The 22117-nt window shown below is 46.1% G+C and overlaps 2 protein-coding genes across 2 annotated transcripts in view; both read left to right on the top strand.

The window, feature by feature from the left end:
- The window catches only part of LOC308155126 (actin filament-associated protein 1-like 1), a gene marked incomplete at its 5' end in the record, with an annotated part of 13741 nt that extends 1089 nt beyond the window's left edge, over positions 1–12652 (top strand). Inside the window, 18 exons of the mRNA XM_080528372.1 lie at positions 1823–1948; positions 2439–2522; positions 2807–2901; positions 3013–3124; positions 3281–3373; positions 3657–3916; positions 4044–4223; positions 4469–4564; positions 5430–5523; positions 6213–6368; positions 6735–6946; positions 7127–7272; positions 7973–8045; positions 9077–9206; positions 10851–11018; positions 11379–11578; positions 11843–11971; positions 12246–12652. Of these exons, the coding sequence (XP_080384498.1) occupies positions 1823–1948; positions 2439–2522; positions 2807–2901; positions 3013–3124; positions 3281–3373; positions 3657–3916; positions 4044–4223; positions 4469–4564; positions 5430–5523; positions 6213–6368; positions 6735–6946; positions 7127–7272; positions 7973–8045; positions 9077–9206; positions 10851–11018; positions 11379–11578; positions 11843–11971; positions 12246–12272 (2381 nt within the window). The 3' untranslated portion in view covers positions 12273–12652. The remainder of the gene's footprint in view (positions 1–1822; positions 1949–2438; positions 2523–2806; positions 2902–3012; positions 3125–3280; positions 3374–3656; positions 3917–4043; positions 4224–4468; positions 4565–5429; positions 5524–6212; positions 6369–6734; positions 6947–7126; positions 7273–7972; positions 8046–9076; positions 9207–10850; positions 11019–11378; positions 11579–11842; positions 11972–12245) is intronic.
- Positions 12653–15534: 2882 nt separating this feature from the next.
- Positions 15535–17251, top strand: LOC308155657 (H/ACA ribonucleoprotein complex subunit 2-like protein). The gene is made up of 4 exons (XM_080529030.1): positions 15535–15773; positions 16002–16071; positions 16257–16362; positions 16502–17251. The coding sequence occupies exons 1-4, from the start codon at positions 15617–15619 to the stop codon at positions 16625–16627; spliced, it is 459 nt and encodes a 152-aa protein (XP_080385156.1). The 5' UTR covers positions 15535–15616; the 3' UTR covers positions 16628–17251.
- Positions 17252–22117: the final 4866 nt, after the last annotated feature.

Here is a 22117-nt window from a genome sequence, read left to right as displayed (position 1 = left end):
GTCAGTGGGTGTTGTGGTGTAGCTGCTGGTAATGCATAAAGGTAAACCAGTCGACAGTTTCTGACTGGATTTCAGGGAAAATATGACGACGCAAACTGAACCATACAATTATGTCTGAATCCACATGAAGAGGTCTGCTCACCGTGCACTTCAGGCTCTTTGGTCTTTGAAGCTGTTGAGTTTGTTTGTCTAAGAGAGCGTGGAGGTCTAGTGGGAGGGAGGGGGGGGGGGAGGGAGGCGGGGGGGAGGGAGGGGGGGGGGGAGGGAGGGAGGGGGGGAGGGAGGGGGGAGGGGGGGGGGAGGGAGGGGGGGGGGGGAAACAGTGAAACCGACAGGTTGTTTGATCTGGTACGAGGAAAGATAGAACAACAACCTCCCGTGCTAGAGAAACAGTCCCATATTAGAGCGATTACCCTCCACCAGGAATAACATCACATCTCTCACATCTGTGGACCTGGAGGGAAAACAGGTAGCTAGTCTGGAGAGATCACTATCTGCACCGTGAGGGCTTTCTGCGTCTGTGCTTTCCCTACCCGCAGTGTGTGTGTGTGTGTGTGTGTGTGTGTGTGTGTGTGTGTGTGTGTGTGTGTGTGTGTGTGTGTGTGACACTCTAGGTCAGTGCCTGGTACTAGATCCCAGTGTCTCATCTCCTATCAGCTCAGGCATGCCCCCCCCACCCCCCCAGTAGTGATAAGATAACAGCCATGTGGAGCCTCTCATCCATGGAAAACCAGAACTGATCACCACGGTTACTTACTCAACAGATGTTACTCTGCTCTGATCTGCTGCTTTCAGTAGTGGTGATGGTGGTGGTGGTGGTAGTGTTCATGCACGCATGTGTGTGTGTGTGTGTGTGTGTGTGTGTGTGTGTGTGTGTGTGTGTGTGTGTTCTGGGAAGACCCCTCCCACGATGCCAGATGGAGATGCTGAGGTTCCGATGAGGAAAACATTCTTGTGTAATATTCCCTAACACGGGGGCGCTTGGGTGGCGTAGCGGGTTGGGCGTCGACCATGTGGCCGCGGGGTCCCCGGTTCGAATCCGGCCGGGGACATGTCCTGCATGTCATCCCTCCTCTCTCTCTCACCCATCCTTCCTGTCTGGTTCTCCACTTTATCTGTCAATGGAGATGAGGAGTATGAGTGGGACTGCCCCACTCAGAAAAAATTACTTTTTTTTTTTAAAATAATAATATTCCCTAACATGGGCCACCTCTTCTTCCTGCACACTGCTGAATGTGGGTCGTGTCTCTGACACAGGCAGATGAAACTCTATCACACCTGTTTATTGCATTAGGCCCACGCCTTCAGGGCCTCACGTTGTGTAATTATTATTTTGGCTCTGCTCTTCCAGCCACGGATCCAATATCCAGATGTCTGGTGTTAACTGTCATGGCAGAAGGCCTCTATTCCACCATCGCCATGGTTGTTGTCAGCCTTGACCATAGTAGGCTGTGTGGAAGTCATGAGGAAGACCTCAAGATGTTCATTGTCTGATTGTTGGTTGGAATGTACTGTCATGTCCTTACCCTGAAAGTAGAGTCCACGCGGCAGGAGTTCAAATAGGAGTTCAAATAGCCACTACTAACTTCTGCTGACACTTTAGACACTTTTAACACAAAATCAATGGTTGTGAATGTTGTCAAGAGTCAAAGTTCAAGAGTCAAAGTTGGCTAATGTTAGTAGTGGTAGTAGTGGCTATTTAAACAGCTCTGAACCATGGAAAAAAATGTCCCTTTTTTGTTAATACCTTACAAAACATTTGTTGTGTAATCAGCTTTACAAACATAAGCCATAATGTTGCTGTTGTTGTGGTTGCCTGTAGCGATGGAGCACCTGGTGAGTGAGCTGAACGTCCTGCTGAAGCTGCTGGAACATGAGAGTGTGAGCACGGCCACTGCCGAGAAGATGACCACAGTCAGGAGCCTCCTGGGACAGCTCCAACCATCAGGTGAGGGGGGGGGGGGAGGCAGGAGGGAGAGGGGAAGAGAGAGAGAGGGAGGGGAGGGGACAAGGAAGGTGGGGGTGGAGGGAGGGAGGGAGGGATGTTGGGGGGAAAAGAGTATGAAGGAGGGACGGGGGAGAGAGAGGGAGGGCGGGGGGTTTAGGGAGGGAGGTTGGGGGAGAAAGAAAAGGAGGGAGGGAGGGGGGAGAGAAAGAGAGGGTGGGGGTGGGGGGCATTTCTCCTGGTTTGACCTCCATCTCTGAGGGTGACCAGAAACAGGTCAAAGTTAGGTGAGACCCAGGCAGTCAAGGCGCTCAACCTCCTCCTCCCCATTCAGTCAAATGTACTGCTGTTGAATGTAGGATGGCTAGTTTCATTAATGCCCTATGTCTATGATGTGCTGAGAGTGATAGGTGAAAGCCCTCTTCTCTGTTGGCAACATGAGGTTGTGTTGATCGTTAACACAAGCCCTGACCTGTTTTTCCCTCTGCCGCAGTGAACGGATCCGACTTCATTTACATGAACACGTCTCTGTATGGAAATGGCACCAGCTTCGTGGCATCCCTGTTTGAGGAATTTGGTGAGTTCACGATCATATCAAACCCTGGAGATAGTGATTTAGGTAGTGAATAGAGTTTACAGTCATACCAAACCAGTGTCTGTTTTAACATATCCCTGATATGGTTAAGCATTATGCGGTTGCAAGATCTGGCAACTATGATTGGCACAATCGGATTGTTTTCAAAGGTGCATTCCAGTCATGCTCAAATACCGATATATACAACCCTTTAATTGAATCCATTTGTTGTCATTTAATTTAGATCACTAATACGATTGGGACTCTTTGATGTTCTGTTTCAACAGATTGTGACTTGCATGAGCTCAGAGACTCCCAGTCCCCTGAGGAGCTGAAGGAGCCTGTGGAGGAGGACGGCTCTAAAATACCTCCATCAAAATCTGTAAGAGAGACTCTTCTACGGAATAAAAACCACCATAACTCAGTCAATTATTATTTCCTAATTGTTCTTATTTGACATTAAGAGTGGTTCCGTGTTATGATTTCTCCTCAGAGTCCCACAGTAACGCCCCCTCCTCTGCCGGCCACGCCCATTCCAGAGGACTACTATGAGGAGGCGGTGCCCCTGGACCCAGGCACAGTCCCCCAGTACATCACCACACGCAGTGAGTAGACTCTCTCTTTCTCTTTCTGTCTCTCTCTCTCTCTTTCTGTCTCTCTCTCTCTCTCTCTCTCTCTCTTTCTCTCTCTCTCTCTCCTCTCTCTATCTCTGTAGATAGCTAACAATCCCCCCTCTCTCCTGCTCTTTGTTCTGCTGACAGACAGCTCCAGTCCTTCCATTGAAGACGCCTATTATGAAGATGCTGATAACAACTACCCCATCACACGACTCAACGGCCCACGCAAGAACTCCTGTGAGTCTGGCATCTGTGTAGCACTTCATACACTGTGGAGATTCATTTGTCCTCGGCTACATATATATTTCTATATTTGAGGAGTTGAGGAGGATTGAGGAGGATTATATGAGAGCACGGTCCACACACACAAGAAATAAGACTTATTAGTATTTCAACAAGGCCTTTTTTTATATAATAAGGCAAGGGGAAGAGGAGCTTTGTGTTATTAATATCTGATATATGTTCATATCTGTTATATGTTCATATCTGTTATCCATGATCTATTCCAACTTTTCTGCAGACAACGATTCAGATGCCCTGAGCAGCTCGTACGAGTCGTACGATGAAGAGGATGAGGAGGGGAAGTCCCATGGCAGAGTCAGGGTCAGAGACAGAGACGCAGACAGAGACGCAGACAGGGACAGGACCCAGCGGTGGCAGACGGAGGAGAACAAAGTTGGTCCCATGAAGGACTGTCACATCTGTGCCTTCCTGCTACGCAAGAAACGCTTCGGCCAATGGGCCAAGCAGCTGACGGTCGTCCGTGACAACAGGTTACAGGTGGGGGGCGACTGACACTCCTTGTCTCTTGTAGAACAGAATCACGGAAACGAATGAATGAATGAATTTCTAATTTGATGTCATGCGAACCCATCATAGAAGTAGTTTGTTTCGTCCTCCTCTGCAGTGCTACAAGAGCATCAAGGACAGCAACCCTCACATCGAGCTGCCCCTGAACCTGTGTAACGTCATCTACGTGCCCAAAGACGGGCGGAGGAAGAAGCACGAGCTGCGGTTCTCTCTGCCCGGGGGAGAGGCCTTAGTCCTGGCCGTGCAGAGCAAGGAGCAGGCCGAACGCTGGCTCAAGGTACGGCACGGCTCTTCTCTTTCTTTCCTGCCTCCCTCCCTCCCTCCCTTCCTTCCTTCCTTCCTCCCTCCCTCCCTACCTTTCTTCCCCCCTTCCTAACTTTCTTTATGTCCCTTTTTTCCCTAATTGGTTGAGGGTGCTGCTCACAGGCCTTTTCAGAGTTTGTATCCTATCCTATTGTATCCTTTATTATAGTGACTATGTGGGGTAAATCAATTCAATTCTGTTTGTGCTCCTGTGTTCAGGTGATCAGGGAGGTTGGTAGTCAGGCGGCCAGCAGCAGTGAAGGGCTGGAGGGCTCCTCCTCTCCTATGATCCAGAGGAAGATTGAGCTGGACAAGGTGGTTCTAATTTAACTCTTTACATCCAGTTACACTTATACCGGTGTACCAACCCTGTCATTACTGTAATAACAGCTTTATAACACGTTGTCTCCTATAAACAGTTAGACATTAGGAATTGTAGACAAAACTAGAATTGGAGATGGTGGGTCTATGTCTCAGTGACACCCCCCCCACCGCCCCCCTACAAAGCCCCAATACCCCAATCCAACACTCCCCTGTCCCCCCACCCCAACAATCCCCAGCCCCAACTACCCAACATTCCCCAGAACCTGTCCCCTACACCCCAACACTATCCAGGCCTCAGTGTCTGCTGAATGCCCATGTTGTTCCTGGTTAACTCAGAACGGACTCAGACCCTGTCAGTGTGTTTTTATAAGCTATATTTCACATCCACGTTCATCAGCATCAGCACAGCCATTAGCACGGTGGAATACCCAGACGGAGGGAAAACACTGTTCTGACAGACTTGGGAGACGGACCGACAGACAGACAGACAGACAGACAGACAACCCCCCCTTGTCAGGCTGTCTGATCGTTATCAGTTAATTGATGCTCTGTTGACACAGTGTTAACACTCAATAAGGGGGCTGGGGGGATGGGAGGTGGGGGTCATGGTGTCGTCGTGCTTGCTGACTCTGATGAAAACAAAGTCCAAAAGGTTTAGCAATAAGGACAGAACGTCTGAGAAACAGAGAGCTTTGCAATTAGAAAGTCAGACTGTGAAACCCATGACCCATTTCAGCATTATGCTGAGACGGGTGGTGTTTTTTCAGGCAGTGTGCCACCATGTGTGTGTATTTGTGTGTGTGTGTGTGTGTGTGTGTGTGTGTTTCCCCCACTAATCTACTTTTCTCTCTCCTAGTTACTGTCAGCTGACAAGCACACCTCCGACTCCGACAGTGCCGTCACTGGTGACATTGTGTCGTCTGGTGTCGTCAAGGAGAATGGTGAACAAGGTGATGATCCAATAATGCCGTAGTCTACCAGACTGCCCTCATTGTCTGGACTCAGCAGTCCATACTGTCGCTTTATATTAACTTATCTGCACTCTGATGGACTCACTCTACATTGTGAAAGTGTATTCTAGACTAATCCAGGATTCATTAAGATGTAAAGACATTTGAACCTTACATACAGAGAGTTTGTGTTGTGTATTGAAACGGTGAGGAGTCACTGACTCCTGCAGAGAGACATGTAACAGTATGTAGGGCAGTGGAAGAGGGGGAAGGACAGTGTTCTTGGGTCAGAACCGGGCCAAAATGTGTATGGTTTACAAAAAGGCAGATGAAAGAGACAGGAAGGGAAGCCCGGACCAGATACATCCTTCCTTCCTGCGCTCTTCCTGCTATTGTCCCACACTGATGACATCATAGGACGACCACAAAGCAGAGAGCTGCACCTGGTCAACAGACTGGAAGACACTTAAAAACAAAAACGTTGAAAAAATTCAAAACAACATTTTCAGAAGCACTGAACTAAATGTGTCTGCCAGTGTCCAGTTCAGAGTTCCACACAACTCAAACAAAAACAATAAATCCATTAACCAAAAAACAGACACTTCCTCATGAATAACATAGTTTCCTTGAAGCTGTCTTTGTTGCTCTTTGCTCGCGGTGCTGATTCAGGTGTGTTTGTGTGTCTGTAGGGAAGGGGAAGAGGGGGGCGTTCTCGGAGCTGACGGGGTCCATGAGCAGAGCGGCGGGACGAAAGATCAACAGGATCATCAGCTTCTCGAAGAAGAAACCTCCCCTCCCTGGAGACACCCTCTCCTCCTCCTACCACGATGACAACCCTCGCTGTGGTGAGGACAGAGCACTGATGTCCTTTTTTGATGATGATGATGATGATGATGATGATGATGATGATGATGATAAACTGTATTTTCATAGCACCTCTCATTCAGGTTTCGCAGCTTAAAGTGCTTTACAATCAATAGGCACATGAAAATATCAAATGTATGTCCCTGTTTGCTGAATATACATTAATTCCAGTGCATACAGTCCCCGGTATTCAAGGTCACCTACTACTGTGGTTCTATTCACAGTTTCATGCTTTCTTACATTTTCTCCCTGTTACTACTACTGCCAATTACCTAGCTATTTCCTTTGTGGTAAAAGCCTACAGTGAGCGTATTGAGTATTGAGAGTACTCCCTCTCCACTCCTCAGGCTACCTGAACGTGCTGGTGTCCCAGTGCTGGAGGGAGAGGTGGTGCTGTGTGAGGTCTGGTACTCTGTACCTGCACAAAGACAGGTCCAACCTGCGCACCCATGTCAGCGCTGTGGCCCTCCACGGGGCTGAGGTGGTCCCGGGGTTGGGGCCCAAACACCCTTTCGCCTTCCGCATCCTGCAGGAGGGCAACGAAGTGGCGGCCTTAGAGGTACGTGGCTAGGGTTACGCCAGTATGTGATGGTCAATCAATCAATCAATCAATCTATCAATCAATCAATCAACTTTATGTAACTGTTTTTGTAACTCTTCTTACATAGAACATGAAAGTCGTCATGAGAAGGAGAAATTAAAAAGGTGTGTGTGTGTGTGTGTGTGTGTGTGTGTCCAGGCTAGCTGTTCTGAGGAGATGGGTCGTTGGCTGGGCGTCCTGCTGGCAGAGTCAGGCTGTGCCACAAGCCCAGAGGCCCTGCACTACGACTACGTGGACGTGGACACCATCTCCAACATCCAGGACGCAGCCAGACACTCCTTCCTGTGAGTCTGACACCCAAAAGTTCATCCATTCCAAATCAAGGAAAACACTTGCTCTATTTGGAGGTGACTGGATAGATATTGTAAGGCTGCATTTACACCGCCAGGTCGAAGTGACACAATTTTGATTTCTTGATTTCTTACTCACATGTGGCACAGATCTGATATGTAACATGTACATGTAACCAGTAAAAAAAACACATTGAATCTGATATTCTCAGATCCGATTCAGGCCTCATTCTCATGCCGGCCTCAATCAGATACGAATCGGATATGTGTCATTTCGACTGCAGTCTAAGGTCGCTCAATGCTGATTTGCACGTCATTGAAACTACGACAGTCTTCGCATTTTGATGACGTTTGACGTGAGTTTCACTCATTCTCGTTTCATTCGATGTACGCATGGGGGTCATTTCAAGTGTCACCAGTGTAAGCACAGGTATCAGATATGGGTCATTTGAATAAGTAGGTGTAAGCAGGCGTTCCAAAAAATCGGATATAGGCACTAAATCGGAACTAGGCATTACGACCTGCGGTGTAAATGCAGCCTTAGCAACATGTTCTCATTCTCCGATTAGCTATTTTTGTTGCCAGATTGCATTACATCTATCAATCCTATTAGATCAGGAGGAGGTTTGGAATTCAGAAATGATGGTGGGTTTTTTACGCCTCTTCCTCTCTCTTCCCTGTTCCTGTCTCTCAGGTGGGCGACTTCCTCCAGCAGTGCCTCCACAGACTCCAGGACCTACGACGAGGTTCCCTATGAGAGCGTGTTGGTAAGGAGGGAGAAGGAGCTGGAAACACGCTTTAACTAGTCCACTCATATATTGTGACACAGCATCATTACGAAACACACTTTCAAGAAAAACTGGTTAATCAAACAGCATGAGGCCTTGTGTTGATACTTACCGAGCAGCAACAACCCGTAATCTCTTACAGAAAGCCAGGCATCCTGTGGTTTAAATTTACTCTTAATTCAGTGACTGTGTGTGTGTGTATGTGGGTTGTGTGTGCTCACACCCAGAAATGCAGCTGGAGGCCTCCTAAAGGATCCAGTTGATGAATTATCTCTTGTTTTCTTCCTCCCATAGTATGTCCCTACAGTACCAGGGAGTAGGAGTCAGGGTGTGTTTGATATGAGTGCTGTGTGAAAGCCTGCTGAAAGCCCTGAGCTTCCTCTGAGCATATGTGGGAGGTTAGGGAGAGCTCCATGGATGAGTTCTGGTGCAGAGCTGGATCCAAAGCAGTTTGGATCTGTATGTTAGCAGCAGAGAAATCACTCACACAGCCGTCCGCTTTTTGGGAAACCCATCTGGGAAATGTCTCATTGGGGGAAAAGATCGAAGATGAAAATAATATCCAGCCATGCTGTGTCAAGTCTTTCCTACCACCCAACATGAATACAAATGTAATAATAATAATGATAATAATAATAATAATAGCTTTGATTTGATTTAAAAGCGCTTTTCTCAAACTCAAACAGAAGAAAGGAAAACTTTAGCTTTCATGACTTTACTGTGGTAGTGTGTATTAGTTGTGTGTTTCTCAATTTACAGTTAAAGACTCTGACTGTTTGTTCCACTTTAAGAGGGTAGCTTGTTTAGCAACTTGAGGTCTCGATTCTCAGACGCAAATTCCAAGAAATCTTGCAACACTTCCACGCACATTATCTGTGAGACACGTCTCATCTGTTGTTCTTCCCTTTGCTGTATTTCTTCTTCTCCCTGCCCTGTATAACAATGTTTAACCCTCCCTCCCCCTTCCCACCCCTGCCTCCCTGCCTCCCTCCCTCCTCTCTCCTCCCCAGCAGCAGGAGGAGCCAGAGCCCAGAGCAGGTCCTCAGGTGAAACGCCACTCTTCCTTCTCCAGCAGAGACACACAGAAGGTGGAGCGCCAGGTCAGCGTCCAGAGACACGGCTCCAATAAGTCTCCAGGGGGTAGGTCTGCACAGCCGCCATCCAACACCAAAGCAAGACAAACCAGTCCCCAGTGGCTGAGCCACGGCTGCCTTAATAGGTCATCGTAATGTTAGACCAGGGGAGTCTGGTGGAGGTAGAAATCAGAAGACGGTCTCAGTGTAATGCATGGAATGGTTTCATACGCATGGGTTTGCTACCGTTCCTCATTCCGTGCCATGCAATCACAAAGCGCCCCTCCTCCAATTTCTACCTCCACCAGCCTCCACTGTGTTAAGACAGAAATGGCATAGTTGTTTAGAGCAGTGGTTCCCAACCGGGGGTACGCGGACCCCTAGGGGTACGTGAGGGGATTGCAGGGTGTACGTGGAAAGATTTGGAATTATAATGTATTTCCCCTTCCCAAAAAATAAATACATATACAAGTCATTTCATAAACCTGTTGTTAAAATGGTACGCTGCAACTTAAGTTCCTCCCCGACAGGTGATGACTGTAACACAAGTGGTAGTCACGTCACATTTAAATCATGTTCACGATCATTTTCGCGCGCAAGTCAGCTAGGCCTGTCAGTATACCGCAAAGATGGACAGATGGCTAAAACGAGGAGGGCAGGCGGGCAGGTAGGCAGGAGGGCAGGCAGGCAGGAGGGCAGGCAGGCAGGAGGGCAGGTAGGCAGGAGGGCAGGCAGGCAGGAAGGCAGGAGGGCAGGCAGGCAGGAGGGCAGGTAGGCAGGAGGGCAGGTAGGCAGGTAGGCAGGAGGGCAGGCAGGCAGGAAGGCAGGAGGGCAGGTAGGCAGGTAGGCAGGAGGGCAGGCAGGCAGGAGGGCAGGCAGGCAGGAGGGCAGGTAGGCAGGAGGGCAGGTAGGCAGGAGGGCAGGTAGGCAGGAGGGCAGGCAGGCAGGAGGGCAGGTAGGCAGGAGGGCAGGTAGGCAGGTAGGCAGGAGGGCAGGCAGGCAGGAAGGCAGGAGGGCAGGTAGGCAGGTAGGCAGGAGGGCAGGCAGGCAGGAGGGCAGGCAGGCAGGAGGGCAGGTAGGCAGGAGGGCAGGTAGGCAGGAGGGCAGGCAGGCAGGAGGGCAGGTAGGCAGGAGGGCAGGTAGGCAGGAGGGCAGGCAGGCAGGAGGGCAGGTAGGCAGGAGGGCAGGTAACAGGAGTCAGGCTGAACAGAAGTGGAACTGAAGCTATGATCTGGCAGTGAAGTGAAGGCTGGAACGGGTCTTTATGCAGGGCTAACGATTAGGTAATTGTGAACAGCCGGACAAACGCACACCCGAAGCCACTCCTGCCAATTAGAGGGAGAGCGAGAGAGAGAGGGAGGCACTGCCCACTACCTAGAGGTAGAGGGCGTGACAGTTATACTGTATATCGGCACTCATGGAATGCCTCTTGTCCAATCAAATGATTTGGTCGGAACTAACTGTTGTATAATAAATGTTATATTTGCAAGTTAGTGTTTAATTGAAATTGTTTGGAAATAATCAACACGCATGAGTGAGGGGGTACTTCTGGCATGGCAAAACAGCTCAAGGGGTACACAAGACAAAAAAGGTTGGGAACCACTGGTTTAGAGTATGAAATGAAATGAGTATTTTTTAACTCTGAATGTGCTCTCCTCTTGTTAATGTTGTTGATGTTGTTGATGTTGTTGTTGCTGTTGTTGTGTGTTAGATGCGAATCAGTATGCGAAGTATGGTAAGACCAGAGCCGAGGAGGATGCACGGAGGTACCTAAAGGAGAAGGAGGAGCTGGAGAAGGAGAGAGAGCTCATCAAGAACGCCCTGCTGTCACTACGCAAGGAGAGACGTGAGGTGAAGGAGGAGCTGAAGAATGCTGCAGGTAAGAGTTCTTCACACAAAACACAACACAACTCATTTATGGGCCTTGTTTTTCTCTCACACACACACACACACACACATACAGTACACACACACATACGCATACACACACGCACATACCAAAGGTATGCGTTTTATTACATGACACTTTATGAATGTTCACATGACATTTGATTGACTTTTTTTTTTTTTTGTAATGGTTCAACAAGTCTGCTCCTTGTTTGAAATGTTGCTCATGAAACAAGCCAATGTGTTTATGGCATGGTTTATCGGCGCCACCTACTGCTTTGCAACAGTATCACAGTTCATTCCTTGGAGCCTCATGTCATGTGTGTGTGACTGTGGCCCTTCCCAGCAGCAGGTAAGCAGCAGGCAGGTCTGGAGAAGCGTCTGGCCCAGCTGGAGGAGAGCTGCAGGGGGAAGGAGGGCGAGCGTGTGGATCTGGAGCTCCGTCTGACCCAGGTGAAGGAGAACCTGAAGAAGTCGCTGACCGGAGGAGTGATAGGACCACCCACAGACAGCAAACCTCCCACTAAGCCCCCCAGCAAGCCCACCAGCAAGGTACCTGTCCCTATGTTCAATGTATTAATGATCGTATACAATGTATTCATGACATAGTAAAATACTACAGACCATGTTGTTTAGTGTAGAATATCCACTGAAAGGGAGAACACACGGTTGATACCATTCTTCATTCCATTTCATGCATTAAAATGTCCCGTCCTCCGATTTCTACCCCCACCAGCCTCCCCTGAGTACAGGGCATGTAAAACAGTCTTAACCTAGTAAAGGATATTCACGATGTCTCTTCTCTCGTGCGTCCAGGTGCAGAGCATTAAGGTTGAGAATGTCTACAGCGAGACGTCCTTGCCAGTGAACTGTGCTGCTGAGATGCGGAAGCGGCCCCCCTCCATGTACGCATCCGCCAGGGGGAACGTCATGCAGAAAGCCAAGGTACAATACTGTAGTTGTCACCAAGAACCAAAGGTCCAACTAACATGTATCTGAACATGACAATGATCAATGTTCATTATTAAAACCACAGATCACAGACGTTCTTTGACAACAACCTTTACTTCGCAAAATAGGTATCTTTTACAGTAATACAGTAAGACAGGCCTGATATATCATACTACACGTGTGTTGTATGTATTTGTAAAATAAATAAATCAAATCATTAAGTGTTATGTGTTCATCATTCCCCTTATGCTGATGTCCTGCTTTTCAGGAATGGGAGTCCAAGAAGGGGACTTAAAGAGACACGGCCCCTGACGGTCTGAAGCTGAGGCTGTGGTTCCCTTGGGACATGTTGGTGCTGGGGTTTGAAAGACAAAGAGAAGGAGGAGGACGGCTGACAGCAAAGTGGAGACACATTTTCCTCACCTTCTCTTCTCCCCCTGTCTCTGTCTGCACATCCATGAACTGACGTGGAAACTCAACTCCTAGACTCCAGAGATATGACAAAGATAAAGCACTGCGGCTGGAATTCTGGAGGAATGCCATTCAAAACTCTGTTAACAAATAGGAAACACTTAAAAATCCTTTCTAGCATTACACTTGTTTTGTGATTCCGTATTTGCTTGTGTCGCATGTGATATTGTAATAAGAGGTGGGAAGAAATGTTCTGGGGACACCGAAGGCATACAGTCCATGCAGGACTCCATCTGAGTGGTGGACTTGAGATGTTGAGAGCAGAGAGATTTGCATTGGACTTGGTAAGTGCAATAGGACTGCGTTAGGACTTAAGTTCAAGTTTTGGTTAAACCTGCTTAGGACTCGTGCAAAGACGTTGTGTAAAGATGTAAGAAAGGATGGCAAAGGGAAAGAGCATGTTGTCAAGATTATAAGAGTGGGAGACGTTTCTCAAGGTGTATGGGACACTAATAAGCTGATTCCAGATCTGGAAACAGACCAAAAATGCCATAATATTGACACCTGTATGTATAAAACAAATTGTTGACATGTGAGACTAATTATGCCCATTAACAAAGATGTTTCCTTAATAGGTTTATGTAATTCACTCACACTGTTTCTTACTGTAATATGAACCTCTTATAATATAATTGAATATAATTGGATGACTTTTGCACTTTACTATGTCATTTTCTATTTGTATATACTGTAAAAGCTGTTCATTGAAATTGATGTCTGCCTATTTATTTTCCACATACGACTTTCCACTCCATAAACACACACACACACAAAATGTGTTTAACTAAATTACCAATTACTTTACAAGGAAAGATGTTGAACAACACTAAAACTACCCTTGAGAGAAATATAGTTAGTTAAACTAAGGCTTCTTTAAAAGTAGTTTACCACATCAAAACGACTTCAACAGTCGTTAGTTACTGAAAGATGACTCGTCTGTACAACTGAAATAACTGAAAGATAAAAACGGGTAAGGTGGAGCAATGTGGGGAGACAAGAAGCAGCATAATATACATATACATACTACATATAAATAGTTGGGACATTTGAAGTTCAAGGGCTGGAATAATAGTGAAACTGCAATTTATTTTCTTTTTTTTTGGGGGGGGGGGGGTGGATAAGTAGTGCAGTAGCTCACTACACTGCCAAATGGCAACAAAAACATTCACTGCTAGGATCTGAATTTAGTTTAACTATAACACCGAGCTACTGCAAAACACACACACACACACACACACTTAAAGTCTATTTGGGTACACAGTAAAGCATTACAATGACAAAGAACCCAAAATCTACAAAGGTCATACAGATATAGTCTGTAGAAATAGTCGGTACAGTCATACAAATAGCACCGTCTTCACCACACAGCTAAGCTTCCCACAACAGCTGACAGAATATCTTGCAAGCTGCTTTTTTTTCTTTGGGAGGCCTGCAATTTGCACACACACATGCACGCACACACACTGTGTCACACTGTTCAGTAGTAAATATTACATTGTTAAAATAAATTACAATAAGTTATATGTCTTACAATAAATTCAATTATATTCAATTTAAGAGTGACTCCTGGAGATAATTTTGGGGAATGCCTGGACGTTATACCACTTTTACTAAAGGGGCAAAGACATACGGGCCTACAGGGCCCAAGAGCTCAAGGGGGCCTTCGCATTTCTTGTCGCCGGGACGCCGGTAGAATTATTATTTTTTACATTTCATCACAACGTCATAAATTGTTATAATACCAGGACTGGGTTAACTAGAAGTGTCGAGAGAGAGATGGGGGCGCAGGCTTCGGTACAGTGAGTCTCCTTTAATGATCGGCTATCGCCACGGTAACCATCATTTCCTCCTGTGCAGAGTGGCCAAGCTCTTGTCTTCCAGGAGCTCCTCAACCCTCTCCCTCTGAAAGAGTTCACACAGAAACATAGTAGTAGCACACTCCAATCATAAACCAATCAGACACTTCTCTAATGTGAAAGCTTCTTCACTGAGCCCACATCTTCTACCCACCAAGCAGCATCAACAACTTCCTATACGCACACACACACACACACACACACACACACACACACACACACACACACACACACACACAACACACACAGGTGATCAGAGTCAACTCCTACTGTATGTAATGTTTTCAGATGTCTATTAAGTTTATCTTTATTTCATTTAGCATTTTATTTTGTATTTTATTTTAGTCTACTATTCAATAGTCACTTTATTTTGTTGTTGTTTTGTGGTCTGAGCTGACCACAAAACAACTTTTTTTCTCCTCCTCTGGGATCAATAAAGTACCCATGTCTCTCTATATCTAATGTCCCTAAGCTCATATCTACGTTTGCAGTGATCAGTCACATAACAGCTACTACCCAGGTTCTGTTCTCACTGGTACATTGAGCATTGCCTGTTGGCTCTGCATTGTGCTGTGCAGATGTCTGGCGGTGCTGTGCTCACCTGGTGTTTATCTAGACTGTCCCTGACGCCGAGGCTGGTCTCTGCAATCGGCAGTAACGCCTCCAACCGTACAGCCTTTCGAAAAGTGGGCTGGCAGGCTATCATCAGGCTTATGTCGTGGTCATGATTCTGGAACTATGTTACATATCAATGCCATGGTCACCTCCGTGTCAGTCTGTCCACCCCCTAGGCGTACCCTTGGCCTTGGCCAATCGCTGTCTACGAGTCTCTGGACCTTAACCCTTAAAACATGACCCCTTTAGTTTTCTGCTTCTGTTGGATTTAACGGCAGCTTGCATCCTTAACGTTGCACTACTGCCATCTTCTGGATTTATCCAATTCCTACACTGTCCAACTCGTCAAAAAAGTCTCCCTATCAGTCCAGTTCTCTTGAGAAAGCTGAGCTGACCAGACACTTCCTGCCCTGTCCACCTCCACCATTGCCTGTCTTTCTGACGCATATTTCATGCAGTTAACAGTTTAGATTTCCTGATGATGACATGTATCTAGAACATGGAACCTGTTTGCGCTGCTCTAGAACACAGAGGGAGTCAAATGGTCAATGCACCGTTTGCCGGATGCGCGTCACTACTCTTGCAGCGCTAACACGTGTGTTACTTTTTCCGGGAGTGATCACGCTGCTGGTTACTGCCTATCAAGCACACTAAAACATTTTTTTAAATCGATCTGCGCCTGCTAATATCATTAAATATGACAAAGGTAAAGAAGGAAAAAGGTGTCGAGGAGGAGGCTGCAGGTGTTGAGAATGGGAAGTCGTATCAAGAGTTGATCGCAAACGTCAACCCAATCGCCCAGCCGCTAGCCTCTCGTAAACTGAGCAAGAAGCTCTACAAAGTAGTCAAAAAGGGTAAGTTAACGTCAGCTAATAACTATAACCTTCATTATTGTTCAAATAACGTTTATTGAATATTTTTGTTTTAGGTCATGTCTGCTGTATTGCTAGAATTGCAAGCTTGCTTGCCAGTGTTATTAGCAGCACATGGCTTTGGCTCGCAGAAAAGTTTTGGCCATGTGTGATTTGGCTACGCTTATTCTCTCAGTTACTATGCTAATTTACAACTCTGTCCCTTTTCAGCCGCCAAACTAAAACAAATACGACGTGGAGTGAAAGAAGTCCAGAAGTTCATCAACAAAGGAGAGACCGGGTGAGTTTATTATGGATGGATGGCTGGTTGGCTGGCAATGCTGTGTGTGTGTGTGTGTGTGTGTGTGTGTGTGTGCGCGTGTGTGTGTGTGTGTGTGTGTGTGTGTGTGTGTGTGTGTGTGTGTGTGTGTGTGTTTGCAAGCATACAGACTCTTGTCTCACACACTTTTTTCCTTCGCTTTTCAGCATTGTAGTGATGGCTGGAGATACTCTTCCCATCGAGGTGTACTGTCATCTACCCATCATGTGTGAGGATAGGAGTATGCCATATGCCTACATCCCCTCTAAAGTGGTGAGTCTCCTTGATGCTTATGAATGACTATGCACCCATTGCTTGAACATTTTACAAACTCTGAGTTCTTTAAGAGATTAATAGGTTTGTTATGTTGATTACTGATCAGGTGGCCTAAAACTCCTTTCTTCTCCCTCAGGATCTTGGCTCGTCAGCTGGCTCCAAGAGGCCCACCTGCGTCATCCTGATCAAGTCCCATGAGGATTACAAGGAGGCTTATGATGAGTGTCTGGAGGAGGTGTCTGCCCTGCCCAAGCCCCTCTGAAACCCCTTCCACCATCACCTCTCAAGCCACACACACCCCCCCCCCTCACTTGCAGGCAGATCTGAGTGGACTCTGACAGACGGGCATACCCATCCAATTGGATGGGCGCTCCAAGAATGTCTGGCTGTGGTTCAATGATCTAGGTTTTCAGCAGAAGAACCAATCCCAATGTTTTCATGGTGTATCAATCGCTGTGTCAATGTTAGTCTGAAGACCGTAGCCCTTACATCAGCAATCTGCTGTCAATTCATGTCTTCCCTATTGGGTTTAGTTATAACTGTAAATGTCAAGTGATTTGAACCCATGGAGGTAGATCATATAGAGAGCTGTATGCGACATCTAAGTACATCATGTGTTTGTATATTATGTAGTGTGCTTTGTACAACTCATGTGTTCTATGGCACAGCTAATATGCCACAATGCTTGAAAATGTTCTTTTGATGTCAAGAAATATGATTTTATATATCATTTGTTTTTTATTTCCATAATTCAAAATGTAAAGGCCCAGGGGTATTATGTTTTGAGTCATTTTTCTTGAGCTGAGTTGTCACATACTGACACAAATACATTGATTATGTTTTGCAAAATGAAAATTGGATACAATGCTGTATTGATTCAATAAATACCCTGTTTTTGTTTTGTACCACCTGATTGAAAGACTCTTTACTCATGGAGAGGGTGGATACTGGATACATTCTATCAATAAAATAGTTTACACATTGATCACCAAAGCCTGCTTTGACTTTCAAGCTTTAACCTACAGCTGGTTGTCAGTGAAAGCAGTGCAGGGAAGAATGACAGATTTATTGCATTGTAGTTCTTGTTGTTCACAATATAGAGACTTTTATGGTAAGTTAACCAGATCTTATCCACCTAATTTTTCTGGTTTTCTGCTCGAAATGACATGCCCACAGTGAATATAGAATATCTCCACAATCACAAGGGCCTTCATAATGATATTGTTATTAAATGAAAGCTAACACCTGTGGGGTGGCTGTAGAAGTGAAGTCAGAATCAAAATATATGTTACTGTGAATGAATGAATGGTCTTTATTGTCATTGATATAGTACAGGTACCAAACAACGAAATTTGGGAGGGGTGGCTCCCCTGGTGCTAGGAAGGAAAAAAAACAAAAACAAAAAAAGAAGGGAAAGGAGCTGGTTTACATAAATAAAGGCTATGTACACTATACTATACTGTACAGATAAAACGACTAGGGTTGTCATATTGCACATAGTGTTATTGCACATTTTGTTTTGCTACTGTGTCAGAGCAAATAGAGCTAGAACATTAGAAAACATCTCAAATTCAGTCTCCGCCTAAAAAAACAACAGCTTTTACAGTGAATATCACCTTGGAAACCTGATAACGAAGCCCAAATCATCTAGGAATCAGTACTCCAGGGTCTTATTAGTACTTGTGCCAAAGTCGATGCTAGTAATGTGAGCAAATGCAACTTTGTACCTGTTTTAGTACAGGTATGTTTAGGCGGACACCTATATGTTTAGGCCATTTGGAGATATTTTGGCACCATCTTTGACCTTTGACCTTTCTCATGTATCAGATTTCTTTTTTGGGGATTTTTTTTGGGTTGGCCGACCAATGGTATGGAAATTCGGCATTGAAACCGGACATGACACATTCTCCAGTTGGAGAAAACTGGATGTGACTTAGGCCGTGTTTACCGTCTCGGGGAAAAAAGGGTGGCATCGTATAGCATGCAAAGTTGTGAAAAAAAATTGATATCGATGAAGAGAATTGATCACTTCGGATAACCCTAACCCAACTTTTAATACTTTTCAAGACACCGCGGATACCCTGTAGTAAGGTCATCAGTCAGTGGCATCAGTGTTGTAAGGGAGGCAGAAGAACCTGGAGAAGGCCAAGGCGACGCGCTTCAGGAGGGCTCTCTTGGGCTTCTCCTTGGTGCTGTTGGCTGTATCAGCAGCCTCCGTGTCTGCAGAGATTACAGACAACAGGATGTGACGTCATGTATCCGCTTCTCCATCCCATAATGCTAGCATTGTGTGTGATATGGAGAACGTGGCAGGAAAGATCATAGGGATTGACATTTCTACTGATACTGTAAACGGGTATCTTACCATCAGGGCCAGGGGGGACTGGAATATTGTTGTGTGGTTTCTGTGAATAAAACAAAGAAAGGTGATGATAATAATAATAATAATAACTTGGATTTGTATAGTGCCTTTCATAAAACCCAAGGACGCTTTACAATTCTAGAGGAAATGGTCAAAACAGAAACAAACAAAACAAAACAGGAACAGTGAGGCCTTGGTGAACAGATTGGTTTTAAGTGCTGATTTGAAGGAGTCCAGGGTGGGGGCGTTGCGGATCACTATGGGGAGAGAGTTCCAGAGGGTAGGTGCAGCCACGCTGAAGGCTCTGTCCCCAAAGGTCCATAGGTTGGTGCGGGGGGGTGATATTTGTCCTACAGCCTACAGTAGGCTACATACAGTACTGTATATTCTGCTGTAAGACAAGCTCCCCCGATCAAGTGCTTTAACCCAGATGTGACTTCATCCTCCTTTTATTATTATTATAAAAAATAAAAAGTATGCACTTTACCTTGTTTTTCTTTGTTCTCTTTTCTGGATTTCTTTCTCCCTTTCCTTTCTCCTCTTTCACAGAGTTGTCCATCCCATTCTTCTGTGGGCACTGCAGGATTATATTCAGAGAGATACAGATATGAGGCAGACAGGCAGTGCATCACAATCACATGCTGTGCCATAATGAGGCCAGACACATTTCCACAATGTGTACACAGTAAAGTATTCAACTGTGTACACATTCCGTTGGGGGGGCAACTGTGAACACATTGCCCCCCCAACGGAACCCCCCGCCTCCCCAAGAAAGAGGAATTATTACGGACGTCGTAGACACCAAACATCTGACAAGCAGGTTAAAATGTCTGCGTTTTTTAAGTAAATAGTGTCAAAGAACTAGCAAGCTAGCTATTCTATTCTATTATTATCAATGTATGCATCAATATGTATGTTATATTGACTCAAATATATAATATGTAGCAATATATATATACAGTTACGTGTATTGCATTCTATAAAGTTAGACTGCCATACACTTACAAAGCCAGATCAACAATCTGGTCCCCTCCTACCTTGCCGACCTCGTCCCCCTCCACACCCCCCCCCCGTTGTCTCAGGTCTGGCGACCAAACCACCCTCAAGACCACCAGTACCAAACTGCGGACCTGGGGTGATCGGGCCTTGTCAGCCGCAGCCTTGTCCCTCTGGAACGCCCTCCCCAGCCACATCAGACAGGCCAACACCCTCCCAACATTTAAACAGGCCCTCAAAACCCACCTCGTCAAGCTCGCCTTCACCAGTTAACCCTCCCCCCTCCCCTTCCCATGGGTCCCCAGCACTACCTTAATTAGGCCCCTATACTTTCTTTTATTTATTTTTTGTTTCTTTTTATTATTACTACTCGATCTTTTCAGTTTGTAAAACGTCTTTGAGTGTCTAGAAAAGTCTAATGTATTATTATTACTATTATTATTATAATCATCCATATCTATCTATTCTCTTCTTACCTGTGAGGAGGTAGTACCACCTACCAACTGGCACGCCAGTTTTACAGAGCTCCTTCTGAGGTGACATTCACCCTCCAGGCTGGAGGTCAGACTCAGGCTCCTCTGGGACGTCTCAGAGGACCCTGTTTCAAAGCTAAAGTCCTCCATACCGACGGCGATGTCATTCCAAGCACACTCTTGGCGGTCACTCCAAGCATACTCTTCATTCATGTCACTGTCGTCGTCATAGGCTTCCTCACCGCTGTCCTCCTCGTCACCATAATATTTGTCCTGGCAGACGTCACTCATGGAGGAAGACCTGGTCAAACACAGGGTGTCCTCCTCTTCACTGTCTTTGTCCTGGCAGATGGTGGAAGAGTTGGTCAAAGACAGGGTGTCCTCCTTTTCACTATCTTTGTCCTGGCACACGTCACTCATGGTGGAAGTGTTGATCAAAGACAGGGTGTCCTTCTCTTCACTATCTTTCTCCTGGTAGACTTCTGTCATGGGGGAAGTGTTGATCAAAGACAGGGTGTCCTCCTCTTCACTATATTTCTCCTGGCACACGTCACTCATGGTGGAAGTGTTGAACAAAGACAGGGTGTCCTCCTCTTCACTATATTTCTCCTGGCAGACTTCTGTCATGGTGGAAGTGTTGATCAAAGACAGGGTGTCCTCCTCTTCACTATCTTTGTCCTGGCACACGTCACTCATGGTGGAAGTGTTGAACAAAGACAGGGTGTCCTCCTCTTCACTATCTTTGTCCTGGTAGACTTCTGTCATGGTGGAAGTGTTGAACAAAGACAGGGTGTCCTCCTCTTCACTATCTTTGTCCTGGTAGACTTCTGTCATGGTGGAAGTGTTGAACAAAGACAGGGTGTCCTCCTCTTCATTATCTTTGTCCTGGCACACGTCACTCATGGTGGAAGTGTTGAACAAAGACAGGGTGTCCTCCTCTTCACTATCTTTGTCCTGGCACACGTCACTCAAGGTGGAAGTGTTGATCAAAGACAGGGTGTCCTCCTCTTCACTATCTTTGTCCTGGCACACGTCACTCATGGTGGAAGTGTTGATCAAAGACAGGGTGTCCTCCTCTTCACTATCTTTGTCCTGGCACACGTCACTCATGGTGGAAGTGTTGATCAAAGACCGGGTGTCCTCCTCTTCTCTACCTTTGACCGCCATTGAACGCGATCCTAACAAAACAAAGTTGACATGACATTTGGCCAACAACATGAATTCTCTTTGGGACAAGCACTCAGACTTAATATAAACATATAAACTAATAATTGCATGCCCTAAAATTAGGTACTGACACTTTTACATGAAGATGACCTTATGCATATGCAGTAACATTGTAATTAATTAATGTAATTCATCAAGTGAAAACAGTAAACTGAAGGATATATATTTTTCTCTGACCTGGAACATATTTCAGGTCTGAGGGAGACTGATACATAGTGTTACATATGTTACTGTGTAATAAGCTCATGAAGGTAGTGGTACCTTTCATTAAAATAGCCCAGGGCATGTCAGGGTTCTTGCAAGTCTCGTGGAGAAGGTCTCCCACCCTGGTGGTCAAAGCCTCACAAGTGGCGTCTAGCACCGCCCTCTTGTGCTGGCTGATGATGTTGGGCACGGCCATTTCTTTATAAGTGAGATACGTGACTAATTGTTGTGCGAAATTATACAGCAGCTCATTCAAGCTCTGGTACAGTTTTCCCATGTAGTCGATGGGCTTGGACTTCCCCTGTCTAGCAGAGAACACCAAGCCAATTCTGTCCATGAGCAGCTGGTAGACCTTGGGGATCACGTCCTCCTCATCCACATCAGTGTACAGGTTCCTCAGTATAGCAGCCGACATGTGGTAAGAGATGGGAGGCTGAGTCTCCTCCTCCTGCTGCTCCTCGATAGCACTGGTGTAATCCACTATCCTGCT

Source organism: Nansenia antarctica (genome assembly GCF_963989245.1).
Source record: "Nansenia antarctica genome assembly, chromosome: 4".
Lineage (NCBI taxonomy): Eukaryota > Metazoa > Chordata > Actinopteri > Argentiniformes > Microstomatidae > Nansenia > Nansenia antarctica.
The sequence above is the reverse complement of the archived record's forward strand: the minus strand, read 5'-3'. Positions and strand labels throughout refer to the sequence as shown.

What these genes read in the sequence shown, in the direction of transcription:
- LOC308155657 (XM_080529030.1), top strand. Translation starts at nt 15,617, where the DNA reads ATGACAAAGGTAAAGAAGGAAAAAGGTGTCGAGGAGGAGGCTGCAGGT. An exon ending in ATCAACAAAGGAGAGACCGG is followed by an intron (nt 16,072 to 16,256) that starts GTGAGTTTATTA and finishes TTCGCTTTTCAG; the next exon opens with CATTGTAGTGATGGCTGGAG. An exon ending in CCTACATCCCCTCTAAAGTG is followed by an intron (nt 16,363 to 16,501) that starts GTGAGTCTCCTT and finishes CTTCTCCCTCAG; the next exon opens with GATCTTGGCTCGTCAGCTGG.